The sequence below is a fragment of the Xenopus tropicalis genome, chromosome 4, assembly GCF_000004195.4.
Source record: "Xenopus tropicalis strain Nigerian chromosome 4, UCB_Xtro_10.0, whole genome shotgun sequence".
NCBI lineage: Eukaryota > Metazoa > Chordata > Amphibia > Anura > Pipidae > Xenopus > Xenopus tropicalis.
In genome coordinates, this window is record NC_030680.2 from 29190196 (window position 1) to 29210806 (window position 20611).

Sequence of the window (20611 nt, forward strand, 5' to 3'; positions counted from 1 at the left end):
TAAGTCTCTTCTCCCCCTGCTATTAGTATTTTAAATCTCCCTCAGAGCTTACATGTCTCTTGTTTAGCAGTAAGTACTTACGTGGTGGTGTTGGTGGTGTATGTATACATGGTTTCTCAATTCGGGATGTTTTCTTACATGTGCTGTCACATACATAGCTATAGCATTTTCCATCCTTTTCTCTACTGTCACTTCTGGCTATTTCCTGACCTGCAAGAAGATGTTTTCTGGTTTGTTGCTTGTTCTTGTTAATATTAATCTTAGTTAATAGCATTTTCCTAGTATATAGTAATTGTATAAAAGTTCTGTTCCATTGCCTCTCCTCCATCTGCTGTGATTAATAAATATTATCTGCATTTAGGGGGCTGATCTACTTATCCTACTTGAATCCATTCATTTGGAAAAGGGTATGTAATGTTATACTCTGTTCAGATAAATATTTTATTAAAGCCTACGCTATCCGGATTGAGATAGTTAGACAGACAGATAAATAGATAGATAGATAGATGATAGACAGATAGAGAAACAGTTAGGATCCTCTGTCTAACTGCTCCACTGCTGCTATAGACACTTGCATTGACTAAAAGTATACAATAGCAATAAATGACAAGATAATCAATGACAGATTATTCACAACCTATTGTTATTACAAATTGTTTAATACATTTTTACCCATATATACTGATTTCTATTTATATAAGGCAGAACTGAAGTGAAAACTGTAACTGATAAAAACTTACTCACTGCTTGCCTGAACATTTTTTGCAAGTTGCATACATTTTCTTTTTTAAGAGGTTTCAGAAAAATATTTGAATTTTTAGACTGTTCCGAGAGTCAGCCAGTCAAGGGTTAACCAGATACAGGAAGTGTATAAAAGGTTCTTAGACAAGTAGGGCATCTAATTCTCTGGGCCTACAAAAACCTGAGCTGAAAGACCTCCCAGTAGAAGAAAACTTTCTTGAATAGCTTTTATCCCAGGAGCCCCTTAAAATTGAAAATGAATGAAAATTGCTAAATTGCTCAGAGAGTCACTCTGAGTGAGTTTACACAATCTTTTTTTGGGTTAAGACTCCGTTTAAGGATCATGCAGACATTCTAGTATTTACTGCTTTACCTGGCATATACACTCTTCCCTCATGATGACAAGCACATGTTGTGGTGGTTAGAGGGTGTGTTGTTTCTGTTAGAAAAAAAATTATAAATAAATTAGACATTTTAAAAGGATATGAAATAATGTTTGGAGCAAAGTAAAACCAAATTTCTCACATTTTCATTTTAATTAGGGGAAGGGAAATATGTATTTTCCCTCTTTTAAATATGGCCTGTATCACTGAGCCAAAGGAACACTTAACTTCCTTACTTTGTAGTTTTCCTTTACTTTGTAGTTTTCTAATGTCTATATTCATGAGACAATGTGTAATTTTTTATTTTTGCCTTTTTTTGTATGTTTTTTAATTGTCTTTTTTTCCCAAGCTGTAACTGTCTTTAAGGCTAGTTGGACACAAATTTTCTGTCATGGTTCTATAGTATTTCTTAATATTTCTAATGTAACTTTGCAGGACCTCAGTGCTACCTATTAATATTGTAGTATTTTGTCCTAATTTTTAGGGTGCACTTTTTATTTCTAAATTACATTGTTTACATAACAACAAATTCACTCTACCAATTCAAATTTTATTCATCAACCAACAAATATATTTCAATGCAGAATCCTGCTAGAAAAGTGCTATTAATTGATGCATTTAAAAAAAAACATGTTTTCCCATGACAGTATTCCTTTAAAATTGACTTTTAGGGGCTGATTTACTAACCCACGAATCCGACCCAAATTGGAAAAGTTCCGACTTGAAAACGAATATTTTGCGACTTTTTCGTATGTTTTGCGATTTTTTCGGATTCTGTACGAATTTTTCGGATCCAATACGATTTTTGCGTAAAAACGCGAGTTTTTCGTATCCATTACGAAAGTTGCGTAAAAAGTTGCGCATTTTGCGTAGCGTTAAAACTTACGCGAAAAGTTGCGCATTTTTCGCGTAAGTTTTAACGCTACGCAAAATGCGCAACTTTTTACGCAACTTTCGTAATGGATAGGAAAACTCGCGTTTTTACGCAAAAATCGTATTGGATCCGAAAAATTCGTAAAGAATCCGAAAAAATCGCAAAACATACGAAAAAATCGCAAAGTACCGATCATTACGAAAAAAACGCAATCGGACTCCATTCGACCCGTTCGTGGGTAAGTAAATCAGCCCCTTAGTGTGTTGAAGAGAGCAGTATTCTAAGACAATTTGCAAATAAAGGGACACTAAACCCCACTATACTGCACTGCTCGACACTAATTAATGCAGTTGTTATTAAAAAGGAATTTTTATTCTGTGTAACAATGATTATGTGGTTGACTTTTTTACATATTATGGGACTACGCAGCAATTTAGTGGTTCATAACAAAAATAAGTATAGATAAATTAGACCATTTATATTTAGTAGATTTATCTCATTCCAGCTATTAGTACCTTAAATTTCCCTTACTGTTAATATGTCTCTTGTCTAGTAATTAATATTTACTTGGTGGTGGTGTTGGTGGTGTACGTTCACATGGAGTCTCAATTCGGGATGTCTTCTTACAAGTCTCATCGCATACATGGCTGTAGCATTTTCCATCCTTTTCTCTACTATCACTTCTTGCTATTTCATCACCTGCAAGAAGTAGTTGTCTAGTTACTTGTCTATTTTCATATAAGTTCCAAGTAGCTGCCTAATTGGATGTTGTATAAAAGTACTGTTCCCCTGCATCTACTGTGACAAATCAAAGAAATATTATTCACAACCTATTGTTATTAAAAGTTGTTGAATGCATTTGTAGTCATATATATATATATATATATATATATATATATATATATATATATATATATATATATATATATAAAGTGATTTCTATTGTTTCTAATTTTATATAAGAATGATTTCTTGATTGATCAAAACTTACTCAGTGTGCATCTCTGAACATTTTTGAAAGTTGCATACATTTTTTGTTTTAACCATGATACTTGCAGTTTGTGTAGCAGGCCCTCAGCTAGATTAAGAAAAAGTGGATACAGGAAGTGCATAAAAAGTGCTAAGACAGGTTGGGTGACGAATACTCTGGGCTTTTAAAAATCTCTTGAGCTGATAGCCCGGCCAGTAGAAGAAAACTTTCTTAAACTGCTATTATGCCAGAAGCCCCTTAAAATTAAAAATTAATCTAAATTGCCAAATGGCTCAAAGGGTCACTCTGAGTGAGTTTACACAAAATATTGTAATGTTAAGCACACCGTTAAGGAAGAAACAGACATTCTAGTATTGACTGCATTACCTGGCATATACACTCTTCCCTCGTGATGACAGGCACATGATGTAGTGGTTGGAGGGGGTGTTGCTGCTGTTAGAATAAATGAGAGATAAATTAGACATTGCTAACAAGAAATGAAATAATATTAGGTAAAATGTAAAACCATAATTCACATATTTTAACCAATCTATGTTAGGGCATTATGCATTTTCCCCCTCTTAGATATGGTCTGTTTCCCTGTACCATTTGTCTTAAAGGGACACTGTTTCTTAACTTCATTTTATTCCTTTGTAGTTTACTAATGTCAGTATTTGTGAGACAATATGTAATCATTTTTCTTTTTTGCTATATTTTTGTGTGTGTTTTTTTCCTAACCTGTAATTGTCTTTGAGGCTGGCCACAACCTTTCTGTCATGGTTCTATAGTCTTTCTTAATATTTCTAAAGCAACCTTGCAGGACTTCAGTGCTGCCCATTAATATTGTGGTACATTGTCATAATTTTTATAGTGCAATTTTTATTTCTAAATTACATTGTTTACATAGCAAAAAATTAAGGCTACCATTTCAAATTTTATTTGTGAACCAACAAATGTATTTCAATGCAGGATTGTGCTAGAGAAGTGCAATTAATTGATGCCTTTTTGAAAAAAAATTTAGAAAATAGACTTCTGGTGTGTTGAAGTGAGCAGTATTGTAAGACAATTTGCAAATAATGGGACACTAAACCCCACTGTACTGCACTGTTCAACCACAAGAAACTCAGTTGTAATTAAAAAAGAATTTTTATTTTGTGTAACAATGATTATGTGGTTGACTTTTTTTACATGTTTTTGTACTACACAGCAATTTAGTTGTTCATGTTGTTCATCAATATGTCTCTTATCTAGTAATAAATATTTACTTGGTGGTGTTGGTGGTGTACGTTCACATGGTGTCTCAATTCGGGATGTCTTCTTACAAGTCTCGTCACATACATGGCTGTAGCATTTTCCATCCCTTTCTCTGCTGTCACTTCTTGCTATTTCATTACCTGCAAGAAGTAGTTGTCAATTTAGTTGCTTGTCTATTTTCCAAGTAGCTGCCTAATTATATATTATATAAAAGTACTGTTCCCCTGCATCTACTGTGACAAATCAAAGAAAGATTATTCACAACCTCTTGTTATTACAAGTTGTTGAATGCATTTGTGTCCATATAAATATATATATATAGTTGATGGCTATAGTTTCTAATTTTATATAAGAATGATTTCTTGATTGATCAGCTAAGACAGGTTGGGTGAGTAATACTCTGGGCCCTTAAAAATATCTTGAGCTGAAATCCCACCCAGTAGAAGAAAACTTTCTTAAACTGCTATTATCCCAGAAGCCCCTTAAAATTAAAAATGAATGTAAATTGCCAAAAGGTTTAGAGTGTTACTCTGAGTGAGTTTACACAAAAAATGATTACTTTAAGAATCTCTTTAAGGAAGATGCAGACATTCTAGTATTGACAGCTTTACCTGGCATATACACTCTTCCCTCGTGATAACAGGCACATGTTGTGGTGGTTGGAGGGGGTGTTGTTGCTGTTAGAATAAATGAGAAATAAATTAGACATTGCTAACAGGATATGAAATGATATTTATAGCAAAGTAAAACCATACTTCACATATTTTAATCAATCTGTGTTAGGGAAATATGCATTTTCCCCCTCTTATATATGGTCTGTTTCTCTATACCATTTGTCTTAAAGGGATACTGTATCTTAACTTCCTTATATTACTTTGTAGTTTTCTAATTGCAATATTTTTGGGACGATATGTATTCATTTTTCCTTTTTGCCTTATTCCCCCTTTTCTTTAATTGCATTTTTTTTCTGGATCTATAAATATCTTTCAGGTTGTCTGTCCACAATGTTTCTGTCATGGTTCTATAGTCTTTTTTAATTTTTCTAATGCAACCTTGAAGGACCTCAGTGCTGCTCATTAATATTGTGGTAATAATTTTTATAGTGCAATTTTTATTTCTAAAGTACATTGTTTACATAGCAAAAAATTCAGGCTACCATTTCAAATACTATTTGTGAACCAACAAATGTATTTCAGTGCAGGATCCTGCTAGAGAAGCGCTATTAACTGATGCATTTTGAAAAAAAAAAAACATGCCTTCCCATGACAGTTTTCCTTTAAAATTGACTTTTGGTGTGTTGAAGAGAGCAGTATTCTAAGACAATTTGCAAATTAAAGGACTCTAAACACACTATACTGCACTGCTCGAGCCTAATTAACTAAAAAAAAGGAATTTTTATTCTGTGTAACAATAATTATGTGGTTGACTTTTTTACATGTTATTGTACTACACAGTAATTTAGTGGTTCATTATAACCGAAATAAGTATAGAAAAACTAGACTGTTTGTATTAAGTAGATTTTTCTCATCCCTGCCATTATTACCTTAAATCTTCCTCACTGTTACTATGTCTCTTGTCTAGTAATAAATATTTACTTGGTGGTGGTGTTGGTGGTGTACGTTCACATGGTGTCTCAATTCGGGATGTCTTCAAACAATCCTCATCGCATACATGGCTGTAGCATTTTCCATCCCTTTCTCTGCTGTCACTTCTTGCTATTTCATCACCTGCAAGAAGTAGTTGTCTATTTAGTTGATTGTATATATTCATATAAGTTCAAAGAAGCTGCCTAATTAGATGTTGTATAAAAGTACTGTTCCCCTGTGTCTACCGTGAAAAATCAAAGCGAGATTATTCTCAGCCTATTATTAAAAGTTGTTGAATGCATTTGTATCCATATACATAAAAAGTGATTTCTAGAGTTTCTAATTTTATATAAGAATTATTTCTTGTTTGATCAAAACTTAGTGTGTATCTATGAACATTTTTGAAAGTTGCATACATTTTCTGTTTTAAGCATGATATTTGCAGTTTTAGACTGTTTGTAGCAGGCCCTCGGCTAAACTGAGAATAACTGGATACAGGAAGTGCATAAAAAGTGCTAATACAGGTTGGGTGACTAATACTCTGGGCCATTATAAATCTCTTGAGCTAAAAGCCCACCCAGTTGAAGGAAACTTTCTTAAACTGCTATTATGCCAGAAGCCACTTAAAATTAAAAATGAATGTAAATTGACAAAGGGCTCAAAGGGTCACTCTGAGTGAGTTTACACTAATTTTTTTAATGTTAAACACACCATTAAGGAAGAAACAAAAATTGTAGTATTGACTGCATTACCTGGCATATACACTCTTCCCTCGTGATAACAGGCACATGTTGTGGTGGTTGGTGGGGGTGTTGTTGCTGTTAGAATGAATGAGAGATAAATTAGACATTGCTAACAGGATATGAAATAATGTTCAGTGCAAAGTAAAACCATAATTCACTAATTTAAATCAATCTATGTTAAGGGATTTTGCATTTTCCCCCTCTTAGATATGGTTTGTTTCCCTGTACCATTTATCTTAAAGCGACACTGTGTCTTAACTTCCTTTTATTCCTTTGTAGTTTTCTAATTGCAATATTTGTGAGATGATATGTAATCATTTTTCATTTATAGCTTATTCCTCTCATTATTTTATTGTGTTTTATTCCTAATCTATAACTGCCATTCAGGCTGGCTGACCACAACCTTTCTGTCATGGTTCTATAGTCTTTCTTCATATTTGTAATAGAGAAGCATTATTAACTGATGCATTTAAAAAAAAAAAATAATAATATCTTTTCCTATGACAGTATTCCTATAAAATTGACTTTGGTGTGATGAAGACAGCAGTATTCTAAGACAATTTGCAAATAAAAGGACACTAAACCCCAAATTACTGCACTGCTTGACCATAATTACCTTAGCTGTTATTAAAAAGGGATTTTTTTTCTGGGTAACAATGATTATGTGGCTGACTTTTTTCATGTTATTGTACTACTCAGCAATTTAATGGTTCAGTATAACATCAATAAGTACAGAAAGATTAGACCCTTTGTATTTAGTAGATTTTTCTCATCCCTGCTATTAGTACCTTAAATCTCCCTCACTGTTAATATGTCTCTTGTCTAGTAATAAGTATTTACTTGGTGGTGGTGTTGGTGGTGTACGTTCACATGGTGTCTCAATTCGGGATGTCTTCTTACAATTCTCCTCGCATACATGGCTGTAGCATTTTCCATCCCTTTCTCTGCTGTCACTTCTTGCTATTTCATCACCTGCAAGAAGTAGTTGTCGATTTAGTTGATTGTCTATATTCATATAAGTTCCAAGAAGCTGCCTAATTAGATGTTGTATAAAAGTACTGTTCCCCTGTGTCTACTGTGACAAATCAAAGAAACATTATTCACAGCCTATTATTACAAGTTGTTTAATGCATTTGTATCCATATACATAAAAAGTGATTTCTAGAGTTTCTAATTTTATATAAGAATTATTTCTTGTTTGATCAAAATTTAGGGGCTGATTTACTAACCCACGAATCCGACCCGAATTGGAAAAGTTCCGACTTGAAAACGAACATTTTGCGACTTTTTCGTATGTTTTGCGATTTTTTCGGATTCTGTACGAATTTTTCGTTACCAATACGATTTTTGCGTAAAAACGCGAGTTTTTCGTATCCATTACGAAAGTTGCGTAAAAAGTTGCGCATTTTTCGTAGCGTTAAAACTTACGCGAAAAGTTGCGCATTTTTCGTAGCGTTAAAACTTAACGCTACGAAAAATGCGCAACTTTTCGCGTAAGTTTTAACGCTACGCAAAATGCGCAACTTTTTACGCAACTTTCGTAATGGATAGGAAAACTCGCGTTTTTACGCAAAAATCGTATTGGATCCGAAAAATTCGTAAAGAATCCGAAAAAATAGCAAAACATGCGAAAAAAATCGCAAAGTACCGATCATTACGAAAAAAACGCAATCGGACTCCATTCGACCTGTTCTTGGGTAAGTAAATCAGCCCCTTGGTGTATCTATGAACATTTTTGAAATTTGCATACATTTTCTGTTTTAAGCATGATATTTGCAGTTTTAGACTGTTTGTAGCAGGCCCTCAGCTAAACTGAGAATAACTGGATACAGGAAGTGCATAAAAAGTGCTAAGACAGTTGGGTGACTAATACTCTGGGCCATTATAAATCTTTTGAGGTAAAAGCCCGCTCAGTTGAAGGAAACTTTCTTAAACTGATATTATGCCAGAAGCCACTTAAAATTAAAAATGAATGTAAATTGACAAAGGGCTCAATGGGTCACTCTGAGTGAGTTTACACAAATTTTTTTTAATGTTAAACACACCATTAAGGAAGAAACAAAAATCCTAGTATTGACTGCATTACCTGGCATATACACTCTTCCCTCGTGATAACAGGCACATGTTGTGGTGGTTGGAGGGGGTGTTGTTGCTGTTAGAATAAATGAGAGATAAATTAGACATTGCTAACAGGATATGAAATAATCTTCAGTGCAAAGTAAAACCATAATTCACTAATTTAAATCTATCTATATTAAGGGATTATGCATTTTCCCCCTCTTAGATATGGTTTGTTTCCCTGTACCATTTATCTTAAAGTGACACTGTGTCTTAACTTCCTTTTATTCCTTTGTAGTTTTCTAATTGCAATATTTGTGAGATGATATGTAATCATTTTTCATTTTTAGCTTATTCCTCTCATTTTTTAAATTGTGTTTTATTCCTAACCTATAACTGTCTTTCAGGCTGTCTGGCCACAATCTTTCTGTCAAGGTTCTATAGTTTTTCTTCATATTTCTAAAAGAGAAGCGCTATTAACTGATGCATAAAAAAAACAAAAAAAACATGCCTTTCCATGACAGTATTCCTTTAAAATGTACTTTTGGTGTGATGATGAGAGCAGTATTCTAAGACAATTTGCAAATAAAGGGACACTAAACCCCACTGTACTGCACTGCTCAAACCCATTTAACTCAGTTGTTATTAAAAAGGGATTTTTATTCTGTGTATCAATGATTATGTGGTTGACTTTTTTTTATGTTATTGTACTACACAGCAATTTAGTGGTTCATTATAACAAAAATAAGTACAGACAGATTAGAACCTATGTATTTAGTAGATTTTTCTCATCCCTGCTATTAGTACCTTAAATCTCCCTCACTGTTAATATGTCTCTTGTCTAGTAATAAGTATTTACTTGGTGGTGGTGTTGGTGGTGTACGTTCACATGGTGTCTCAATTCGGGATGTCTTTATACAAGTCTCATCACATACATGGCTGTAGCATTTTCCATCCTTTTCTCTGCTGTCACTTCTTGCTATTTCATCACCTGCAAGAAGTAGTTGTCTATTTAGTTGCTTGTCTATTTTCATAAAAGTTCAAAGTAGCTGCCTAATTAGATATTGTAGAAAAGTACTGTTCCCCTGCATCTACTGTGACAAATAAAAAAAAGATTATTCACAGCCTCTTGTTATCATAATTTGTTAAAATCATTTGTATCCGTATATATATATATATATATATATATATATATATATATATATATATATATATATATATATATATATATATATATATATATATATATATATATATATATCTGTGTGTGTATGAAGTGATTTCTAAAGTTTCTAATTTTATATTAGACTGATTTCTTGATTGATAAAAAATTATTGAGTGTGCATCTCTGAACATTTTTGAAAGTTGCATATATTTTCCATTTTAAGCATGATATTTGCAGTTTTAAACCATCTGTAGTAGCAGGCCTTCTGCTAAACTGAGAATAACTGGATACAGGCAGAGCATAAAAAGTGCTAAGACAGTTGGGTCACTAATACTTTGGGCCATTACAAATCTCTTGAGCTAAAAGCCCACCCAGTTGAAGGAAACTTTCTTAAACTGCTATTATGCAAGAAGCCACTTAAAATTAAAAATGAATGTAAATTGACAAAGGGCTCAGAGGGTCACTCTGAGTGAGTTTAAACAACTTTTTTTATGTTTAGCCTCCATTTAAGGAAGATGCAGACATTCTAGTATTGACTGCATTACCTGGCATATACACTCTTCCCTCGTGATAACAGGCACATGTTGTGGTGGTTGGTGGGGGTGTTGTTGCTGTTAGAATAAATGAGAGAAAAATTAGACATTGCTAACAGGATATGAAATAATGTTCAGTGCAAAGTAAAACCATAATTCACTAATTTAAATCAATCTATGTAAAGGGATTTTGCATTTTCCCCCTCTTAGATATGGTTTGTTTCCCTGTACCATTTATCTTAAAGCGACACTGTGTCTTAACTTCCTTTTATTCCTTTGTAGTTTTCTAATTGCAATATTTGTGAGATGATATGTAATCATTTTTCATTTATAGCTTATTCCTCTCATTATTTTATTGTGTTTTATTCCTAATCTATAACTGCTTTTCAGGCTGGCTGACCACAACCTTTCTGTCATGGTTCTATAGTCTTTCTTCATATTTGTAATAGAGAAGCATTATTAACTGATGCATTTAAAAAAAAAAAAAAATAATAATAATAATATCTTTTCCTATGACAGTATTCCTATAAAATTGACTTTGGTGTGATGAAGACAGCAGTATTCTAAGACAATTTGCAAATAAAAGGACACTAAACCCCAAATTACTGCACTGCTTGACCATAATTACCTTAGCTGTTATTAAAAAGGGATTTTTTTTCTGGGTAACAATGATTATGTGGCTGACTTTTTTCATGTTATTGTACTACTCAGCAATTTAATGGTTCAGTATAACATCAATAAGTACAGAAAGATTAGACCCTTTGTATTTAGTAGATTTTTCTCATCCCTGCTATTAGTACCTTAAATCTCCCTCACTGTTAATATGTCTCTTGTCTAGTAATAAGTATTTACTTGGTGGTGGTGTTGGTGGTGTACGTTCACATGGTGTCTCAATTCGGGATGTCTTCTTACAATTCTCCTCGCATACATAGCTGTAGCATTTTCCATCCCTTTCTCTGCTGTCACTTCTTGCTATTTCATCACCTGCAAGAAGTAGTTGTCGATTTAGTTGATTGTCTATATTCATATAAGTTCCAAGAAGCTGCCTAATTAGATGTTGTATAAAAGTACTGTTCCCCTGTGTCTACTGTGACAAATCAAAGAAAGATTATTCACAGCCTATTATTACAAGTTGTTTAATGCATTTGTATCCATATACATAAAAAGTGATTTCTAGAGTTTCTAATTTTATATAAGAATTATTTCTTGTTTGATCAAAATTTAGTGTGTATCTATGAACATTTTTGAAATTTGCATACATTTTCTGTTTTAAGCATGATATTTGCAGTTTTAGACTGTTTGTAGCAGGCCCTCAGCTAAACTGAGAATAACTGGATACAGGAAGTGCATAAAAAGTGCTAAGACAGGTTGGGTGACTAATACTCTGGGTCATTATAAATCTTTTGAGGTAAAAGCCCGCTCAGTTGAAGGAAACTTTCTTAAACTGCTATTATGCCAGAAGCCACTTAAAATTAAAAATGAATGTAAATTGACAAAGGGCTCAATGGGTCACTCTGAGTGAGTTTACACAATTTTTTTTTAATGTTAAACACACCATTAAGGAAGAAACAAAAATCCTAGTATTGACTGCATTACCTGGCATATACACTCTTCCCTCGTGATAACAAGCACATGTTGTGGTGGTTGGAGGGGGTGTTGTTGCTGTTAGAATAAATGAGAGAAAAATTAGACATTGCTAACAGGATATGAAATAATGTTCAGTGCAAAGTAAAACCATAATTCACTAATTTAAATCTATCTATATTAAGGGATTATGCATTTTCCCCCTCTTAGATATGGTTTGTTTCCCTGTACCATTAATCTTAACGTGACACTGTGTCTTAACTTCCTTTTATTCCTTTGTAGTTTTCTAATTGCAATATTTGTGAGATGATATGTAATCATTTTTTATTTTTAGCTTATTCCTCTCATTTTTTAAATTGTGTTTTATTCCTAACCTATAACTGTCTTTCAGGCTGTCTGGCCACAATCTTTCTGTCATGGTTCTATAGTTTTTCTTCATATTTCTAAAAGAGAAGCGCTATTAACTGATGCATTAAAAAAAAAAAAAACATGCCTTCCCATGACAGTATTCCTTTAAAATTTACTTTTGGTGTGATGATGAGAGCAGTATTCTAAGACAATTTGCAAATAAAGGGAAACTAAACCCCACTGTACTGCACTGCTCAAACCCATTTAATTCAGTTGTTATTAAAAAGGGATTTTTATTCTGTGTATCAATGATTATGTGGTTGACATTTTTATGTTATTGTACTACACAGCAATTTAGTGGTTCATTATAACACAAATAAGTACAGATAGATTAGAACCTATGTATTTAGTAGATTTTTCTCATCCCAGCTATTAGTACCTTAAATCTCCCTCACTGTTAATATGTCTCTTGTCTAGTAATAAGTATTTACTTGGTGGTGGTGTTGGTGGTGTACGTTCACATGGTGTCTCAATTCGGGATGTCTTTATACAAGTCTCATCACATACATGGCTGTAGCATTTTCCATCCTTTTCTCTGCTGTCACTTCTTGCTATTTCATCACCTGCAAGAAGTAGTTGTCTATTTAGTTGCTTGTCTATTTTCATAAAAGTTCCAAGTAGCTGCCTAATTAGATATTGTAGAAAAGTACTGTTCCCCTGCATCTACTGTGACAAATAAAAAAAAGATTATTCACAGCCTCTTGTTATCATAATTTGTTAAAATCATTTGTATCCGTATATATATGTATATATATATATATATATATATCTGTGTGTGTATGAAGTGATTTCTAAAGTTTCTAATTTTATATTAGACTGATTTCTTGATTGATAAAAAATTATTGAGTGTGCATCTCTGAACATTTTTGAAAGTTGCATATATTTTCCATTTTAAGCATGATATTTGCAGTTTTAAACCATCTGTAGTAGCAGGCCTTCTGCTAAACTGAGAATAACTGGATACAGGCAGAGCATATAAAGTGCTAAGACAGTTGGGTCACTAATACTTTGGGCCATTATAAATCTCTTGAGCTAAAAGCCCACCCAGTTGAAGGAAACTTTCTTAAACTGCTATTATGCAAGTAGCCACTTAAAATTAAAAATGAATGTAAATTGACAAAGGGCTCAGAGGGTCACTCTGAGTGAGTTTAAACAACTTTTTTTTATGTTTAGCCTCCATTTAAGGAAGATGCAGACATTCTAGTATTGACTGCATTACCTGGCATATACACTCTTCCCTCGTGATAACAGGCACATGTTGTGGTGGTTGGTGGGGGTGTTGTTGCTGTTAGAATAAATGAGAGAAAAATTAGACATTGCTAACAGGATATGAAATAATGTTCAGTGCAAAGTAAAACCATAATTCACTAATTTAAATCAATCTATGTTAAGGGATTTTGCATTTTCCCCCTCTTAGATATGGTTTGTTTCCCTGTACCATTTATCTTAAAGTGACACTGTGTCTTAACTTCCTTTTATTCCTTTGTAGTTTTCTAATTGCAATATTTGTGAGATGATATGTAATCATTTTTCATTTTTAGCTTATTCCTCTCATTATTTTATTGTGTTTTATTCCTAATCTATAACTGCCATTCAGGCTGGCTGACCACAACCTTTCTGTCATGGTTCTATAGTCTTTCTTCATATTTGTAATAGAGAAGCATTATTAACTGATGCATTTAAAAAAAAAAAAAAAAAATCTTTTCCCATGACAGTATTCCTATAAAATTGACTTTGGTGTGATGAAGACAGCAGTATTCTAAGACAATTTGCAAATAAAAGGACACTAAACCCCAAATTACTGCACTGCTTGACCATAATTACCTTAGCTGTTATTAAAAAGGGATTTTTTTTCTGGGTAACAATGATTATGTAGCTGTCTTTTTTCATGTTATTGTACTACACAGCAATTTAATGGTTCATTATAACATCAATAAGTACAGAAAGATTAGACCCTTTGTATTTAGTAGATTTTTCTCATCCCTGCTATTAGTACCTTAAATCTCCCTCACTGTTAATATATCTTGTCTAGTAATAAGTATTTACTTGGTGGTGGTGTTGGTGGTGTACGTTCACATGGTGTCTCAATTCGGGATGTCTTCTTACAATTCTCAGTGCATACATGGCTGTAGCATTTTCCATCCCTTTCTCTGCTGTCACTTCTTGCTATTTCATCACCTGCAAGAAGTAGTTGTCGATTTAGTTGATTGTCTATATTCATATAAGTTCCAAGAAGCTGCCTAATTAGATGTTGTATAAAAGTACTGTTCCCCTGTGTCTACTGTGACAAATCAAAGAAACATTATTCACAGCCTATTATTACAAGATGTTTAATGCATTTGTATCCATATACATAAAAAGTGATTTCTAGAGTTTCTAATTTTAAATAAGAATTATTTCTTGTTTGATCAAAATTTAGTGTATCTATGAACATTTTTGAAAGTTGCATACATTTTCTGTTTTAAGCATGATATTTGCAGTTTTAGACTGTAGCAGGCCCTCAGCTAAACTGAGAATAACTGGATACAGGAAGTGCATAAAAAGTGCTAAGACAGGTGTGGTGACTAATACTTTGGGCCATTATAAATCTCTTGAGCTAAAAGCCCGCCCAGTTGAAGGAAACTTTCTTAAACTGCTATTATGCCAGAAGCCACTTAAAATTAAAAATGAATGTAAATTGACAAAGGGCTCAAAGGGTCACTCTGAGTGAGTTAACACAAATTTTTGTAATGTTAAGCACACCATTGAGGAAGAAACAAAAATTCTAGTATTGACTGCATTACCTGGCATATACACTCTTCCCTCGTGATAACAGGCACATGTTGTGGTGGTTGGAGGGGGTGTTGTTGCTGTTAGAATGAATGAGAGATAAATTAGACATTGCTAACAGGATATGAAATAATGTTCAGTGCAAAGTAAAACCATAATTCACTAATTTAAATCAAGGGATTATGCATGTCCCCCTCTTAGATATGGTTTGTTTCCCTGTACCATTTATCTTAAAGTGACACTGTGTCTTAACTTCCTTTTATTCCTTTGTAGTTTTCTAATTGCAATATTTGTGAGATAATATGTAATCATTTTTAGCTTATTCCTCTCATTTTTTTATATTGTGTTTTATTCCTAACCTATAACTGTCTTTCAGGCTGTCTGGCCACAATCTTTCTGTCATGGTTCTATAGTTTTTCTTCATATTTCTAAAAGAGAAGCGCTATTAACTGATGCATTAAAAAAAAAAAAAAAACATGCCTTCCCATGACAGTATTCCTTTAAAATTTACTTTTGGTGTGATGATGAGAGCAGTATTCTAAGACAATTTACAAATAAAGGGACACTAAACCCCACTGTACTGCACTGCTCAAACCCATTTAATTCAGTTGTTATTAAAAAGGGATTTTTATTCTGTGCATCAATGATTATGTGGTTGACTTTTTTATGTTATTGTACTACACAGCAATTTAGTGGTTCATTATAACACAAATAAGTACAGACAGATTAGAACCTATGTATTTAGTAGATTTTTCTCATCCCTGCTATTAGTACCTTAAATCTCCCTCACTGTTAATATGTCTCTTGTCTAGTAATAAGTATTTACTTGGTGGTGGTGTTGGTGGTGTACGTTCACATGGTGTCTCAATTCGGGATGTCTTTATACAAGTTTCATCACATACATGGCTGTAGCATTTTCCATCCTTTTCTCTGCTGTCACTTCTTGCTATTTCATCACCTGCAAGAAGTAGTTGTCTATTTAGTTGCTTGTCTATTTTCATAAAAGTTCCAAGTAGCTGCCTAATTAGATATTGTAGAAAAGTACTGTTCCCCTGCATCTACTGTGACAAATAAAAAAAAGATTATTCACAGCCTCTTGTTATCATAATTTGTTCATCATTTGTATCTGTGTGTGTATATATATATATATATATATATATATATATATATATCTCTGTGTGTATAAAGTGATTTCTAAAGTTTCTAATTTTATATTAGACTGATTTCTTGATTGATAAAAAATTATTGAGTGTGCATCTCTGAACATTTTTGAAAGTTGCATATATTTTCCATTTTAAGCATGATATTTGCAGTTTTAAACCATCTGTAGCAGGCCTTCTGCTAAACTGAGAATAACTGGACACAGGCAGAGCATAAAAAGTGCTAAGACAGTTGGGTCACTAATACTTTGGGCCATTATAAATCTCTTGAGCTAAAAGCCCGCCCAGTTGAAGGAAACTTTCTTAAACTGCTATTATGCAAGAAGCCACTTAAAATTAAAAATGAATGTAAATTGACAAAGGGCTCAGAGGGTCACTCTGAGTGAGTTTAAACAACTTTTTTTATGTTTAGCCTCCATTTAAGGAAGATGCAGACATTCTAGTATTGACTGCATTACCTGGCATATACACTCTTCCCTCGTGATAACAGGCACATGTTGTGGTGGTTGGAGGGGGTGTTGTTGCTGTTAGAATAAATGAGAGAAAAATTAGACATTGCTAACAGGATATGAAATAATGTTCAGTGCAAAGTAAAACCATAATTCACTAATTTAAATCAATCTATGTTAAGGGATTTTGCATTTTCCCCCTCTTAGATATGGTTTGTTTCCCTGTACCATTTATCTTAAAGCGACACTGTGTCTTAACTTCCTTTTATTCCTTTGTAGTTTTCTAATTGCAATATTTGTGAGATGATATGTAATCATTTTTCATTTTTAGCTTATTCCTCTCATTATTTTATTGTGTTTTATTCCTAATCTATAACTGCCATTCAGGGTGGCTGACCACAACCTTTCTGTCATGGTTCTATAGTCTTTCTTCATATTTGTAATAGAGAAGCATTATTAACTGATGCATTTAAAAAAAAAAAATCTTTTCCCATGACAGTATTCCTATAAAATTGACTTTAGTGTGATGAAGACAGCAGTATTCTAAGACAATTTGCAAATAAAAGGACACTAAACCCCAAATTACTGCACTGCTTGACCATAATTAACTTAGCTGTTATTAAAAAGGGATTTTTTTTCTGGGCAACGATGATTATGTGGCTGACTTTTTTCATGTTATTGTACTACTCAGCAATTTAATGGTTCAGTATAACATCAATAAGTACAGAAAGATTAGAACCTATGTATTTAGTAGATTTTTCTCATCCCTGCTATTAGTACCTTAAATGTCCCTCACTGTTAATATATCTCGTCTAGTAATAAGTATTTACTTGGTGGTGGTGTTGGTGGTGTACGTTCACATGGTGTCTCAATTCGGGATGTCTTCTTACAATTCTCCTCGCATACATGGCTGTAGCATTTTCCATCCCTCTCTCTGCTGTCACTTCTTGCTATTTCATCACCTGCAAGAAGTAGTTGTCTATTTAGTTGATTGTCTATATTCATATAAGTTCCAAGAAGCCGCATAATTAGATGTTGTATAAAAGTACTGTTCCCCTGTGTCTACTGTGACAAATCAAAGAAACATTATTCACAGCCTATTATTACAAGTTGTTTAATGCATTTGTATCCATATACATAAAAAGTGATTTCTAGAGTTTCTAATTTTATATAAGAATTATTTCTTGTTTGATCAAAATTTAGTGTGTATCTATGAACATTTTTGAAAGTTGCATACATTTTCTGTTTTAAGCATGATATTTGCAGTTTTAGACTGTAGCAGGCCCTCAGCTAAACTGAGAATAACTGGATACAGGAAGTGCATAAAAAGTGCTAAGACAGGTTGGGTGACTAATACTCTGGGCCATTATAAATCTTTTGAGGTAAAAGCCCACCCAGTTGAAGGAAACTTTCTTAAACTGCTATTATGCCAGAAGCCACTTAAAATTAAAAATGAATGTAAATTGACAAAGGACTAGAGATGTAGCGAACCTCACAAAAAAAGTTCGCGAACCCGTTCGCGAACTTCCACCAAAAAGTGCGAACTTTTGCGAACTTTGCGAACCCCATAGACTTCAATGGGAAGGCGAACTTTAAAACCTAGAAAAGCTATTTCTGGCCAGAAAACGGATTTTAAAGTTGTTTAAAGGGTGCCACGACCTGGACAGTGACATGCAGGAGGGGGATCAAGGGCAAAAATTTCTCTGAAAAATACGTTGTTGACACAGAGTTGCGTTTAATGCTGTAAAGGGCAGAAATCACACTACATTTCTAAACTTGTGTAATAAACTGCTTTAAAACGTCCGGCGTCTACATGCCAATCAAGTCGTGTAAAGGTTACAGCCGGTTCACATGCAAAGACAAAACGCCGCAGTACTGGATATGGAATATATTATTGCTGGTGGAAAAACATCGCTGGGCTCTATAAATTACAGTAGCAAAGTAAAAAAACACAAATAAAAAAAAATGATGTGAATGTGTGGTTGGTGCTGGTGCACTACTATGAGCAGCACACCTGTCTCCAACACACACAGACGGAGCTGCAGTACACAATGAAAAGAAGACTAGAGTAACAGTAATCAGAAAATAAAAGCAGTCCTTACAAGGACTATTGGGTTATAGCAGATGATCAGCAGGACAGCTGCCCACAGCAGCTACATACAGAGCAGTAGAAAGTAGATTACTAGTCAGCAAAGCTACCTAAACTGTCCCTCAAACCCCTGCGCAGCTCTCTCCCTATGCTAACTCATCAAGCACACACAGGCAGAATGTAAAATGGCTGCTGGGCTTCGGTCTATATATGGAAGGGAGTGGTCTGGGGGTGGTCCAGGAGGGAGAGCTGCCTGATTGGCTGCCATGTATCTGCTGGCTCTGGGGTGAGAGGTCAAAATTTGGCTCCAGCTAAGGCGAACCCAAAATTGCGAACTTCGCTAAAAGTTCGCGAACTTGCGAACACCCGATTTTAGTGCGAATTAGTTCTCCGGCGAACAGTTCGCTACATCTCTACAAAGGACTCAAAGGGTCACTCTGAGTGAGTTTACACTAATTTTTGTAATGTTAAGCACACCATTAAGGAAGAAACAAAAATTGTAGTATTGACTGCATTACCTGGCATATACACTCTTCCCTCGTGATAACAGGCACATGTTGTAGTGGTTGGAGGGGGTGTTGTTGCTGTTAGAATGAATGAGAGATAAATTAGACATTGCTAACAGGATATGAAATAATGTTCAGTGCAAAGTAAAACCATAATTCACTAATTTAAATCAAGGGATTATGCATGTCCCCCTCTTAGATATGGTTTGTTTCCCTGTACCATTTATCTTAAAGTGACACTGTGTCTTAACTTCCTTTTATTCCTTTGTAGTTTTCTAATTGCAATATTTGTGAGATAATATGTAATCATTTTTAGCTTATTCCTCTCATTTTTTTTAATTGTGTTTTATTCCTAACCTATAACTGTCTTTCAGGCTGTCTGGCCACAATCTTTCTGTCATGGTTCTATAGTTTTTCTTCATATTTCTAAAAGAGAAGCGCTATTAACTGATGCATTAAAAAAAAAAAAGAACATGCCTTCCCATGACAGTATTCCTTTAAAATTTACTTTTGGTGTGATGATGAGAGCAGTATTCTAAGACAATTTGCAAATAAAGGGACACTAAACCCCACTGTACTGCACTGCTCAAACCCATTTAATTCAGTTGTTATTAAAAAGGGATTTTTATTCTGTGCATCAATGATTATGTGGTTGACTTTTTTATGTTATTGTACTACACAGCAATTTAGTGGTTCATTATAACACAAATAAGTACAGACAGATTAGAACCTATGTATTTAGTAGATTTTTCTCATCCCTGCTATTAGTACCTTAAATCTCCCTCACTGTTAATATGTCTCTTGTCTAGTAATAAGTATTTACTTGGTGGTGGTGGTGTTGGTGGTGTACGTTCACATGGTGTCTCAATTCGGGATGTCTTTATACAAGTCTCATCACATACATGGCTGTAGCATTTTCCATCCTTTTCTCTGCTGTCACTTCTTGCTATTTCATCACCTGCAAGAAGTAGTTGTCTATTTAGTTGCTTGTCTATTTTCATAAAAGTTCCAAGTAGCTGCCTAATTAGATATTGTAGAAAAGTACTGTTCCCCTGCATCTACTGTGACAAATGAAAAAAAGATTATTCATAGCCTCTTGTTATCATAATTTGTTAAAATCATTTGTATCCGTATATATATATATATATATATCTGTGTGTGTATAAAGTGATTTCTAAAGTTTCTAATTTTATATTAGACTGATTTCTTGATTGATAAAAAATTATTGAGTGTGCATCTCTGAACATTTTTGAAAGTTGCATATATTTTCCATTTTAAGCATGATATTTGCAGTTTTAAACCATCTGTAGCAGGCCTTCTGCTAAACTGAGAATAACTG

At 33.7% G+C, this 20611-nt stretch overlaps 1 protein-coding gene across 1 annotated transcript in view; it reads right to left on the reverse strand.

Annotated features, from left to right (window-relative positions):
- Positions 1-20611, reverse strand: part of LOC101730562 (kielin/chordin-like protein) — a 52216-nt gene that overhangs the window by 23361 nt on the left and 8244 nt on the right. The window contains exons 8-21 of the mRNA XM_031901309.1: positions 17508-17639; positions 16687-16752; positions 15895-16026; positions 15083-15148; positions 14346-14477; positions 13519-13584; positions 12731-12862; positions 10320-10385; positions 9469-9600; positions 8638-8703; positions 7392-7523; positions 6561-6626; positions 5818-5949; positions 4834-4899 (exon numbers count right to left, since the gene is read on the reverse strand). Of these exons, the coding sequence (XP_031757169.1) occupies positions 4834-4899; positions 5818-5949; positions 6561-6626; positions 7392-7523; positions 8638-8703; positions 9469-9600; positions 10320-10385; positions 12731-12862; positions 13519-13584; positions 14346-14477; positions 15083-15148; positions 15895-16026; positions 16687-16752; positions 17508-17639 (1386 nt within the window). The remainder of the gene's footprint in view (positions 1-4833; positions 4900-5817; positions 5950-6560; positions 6627-7391; positions 7524-8637; positions 8704-9468; positions 9601-10319; positions 10386-12730; positions 12863-13518; positions 13585-14345; positions 14478-15082; positions 15149-15894; positions 16027-16686; positions 16753-17507; positions 17640-20611) is intronic.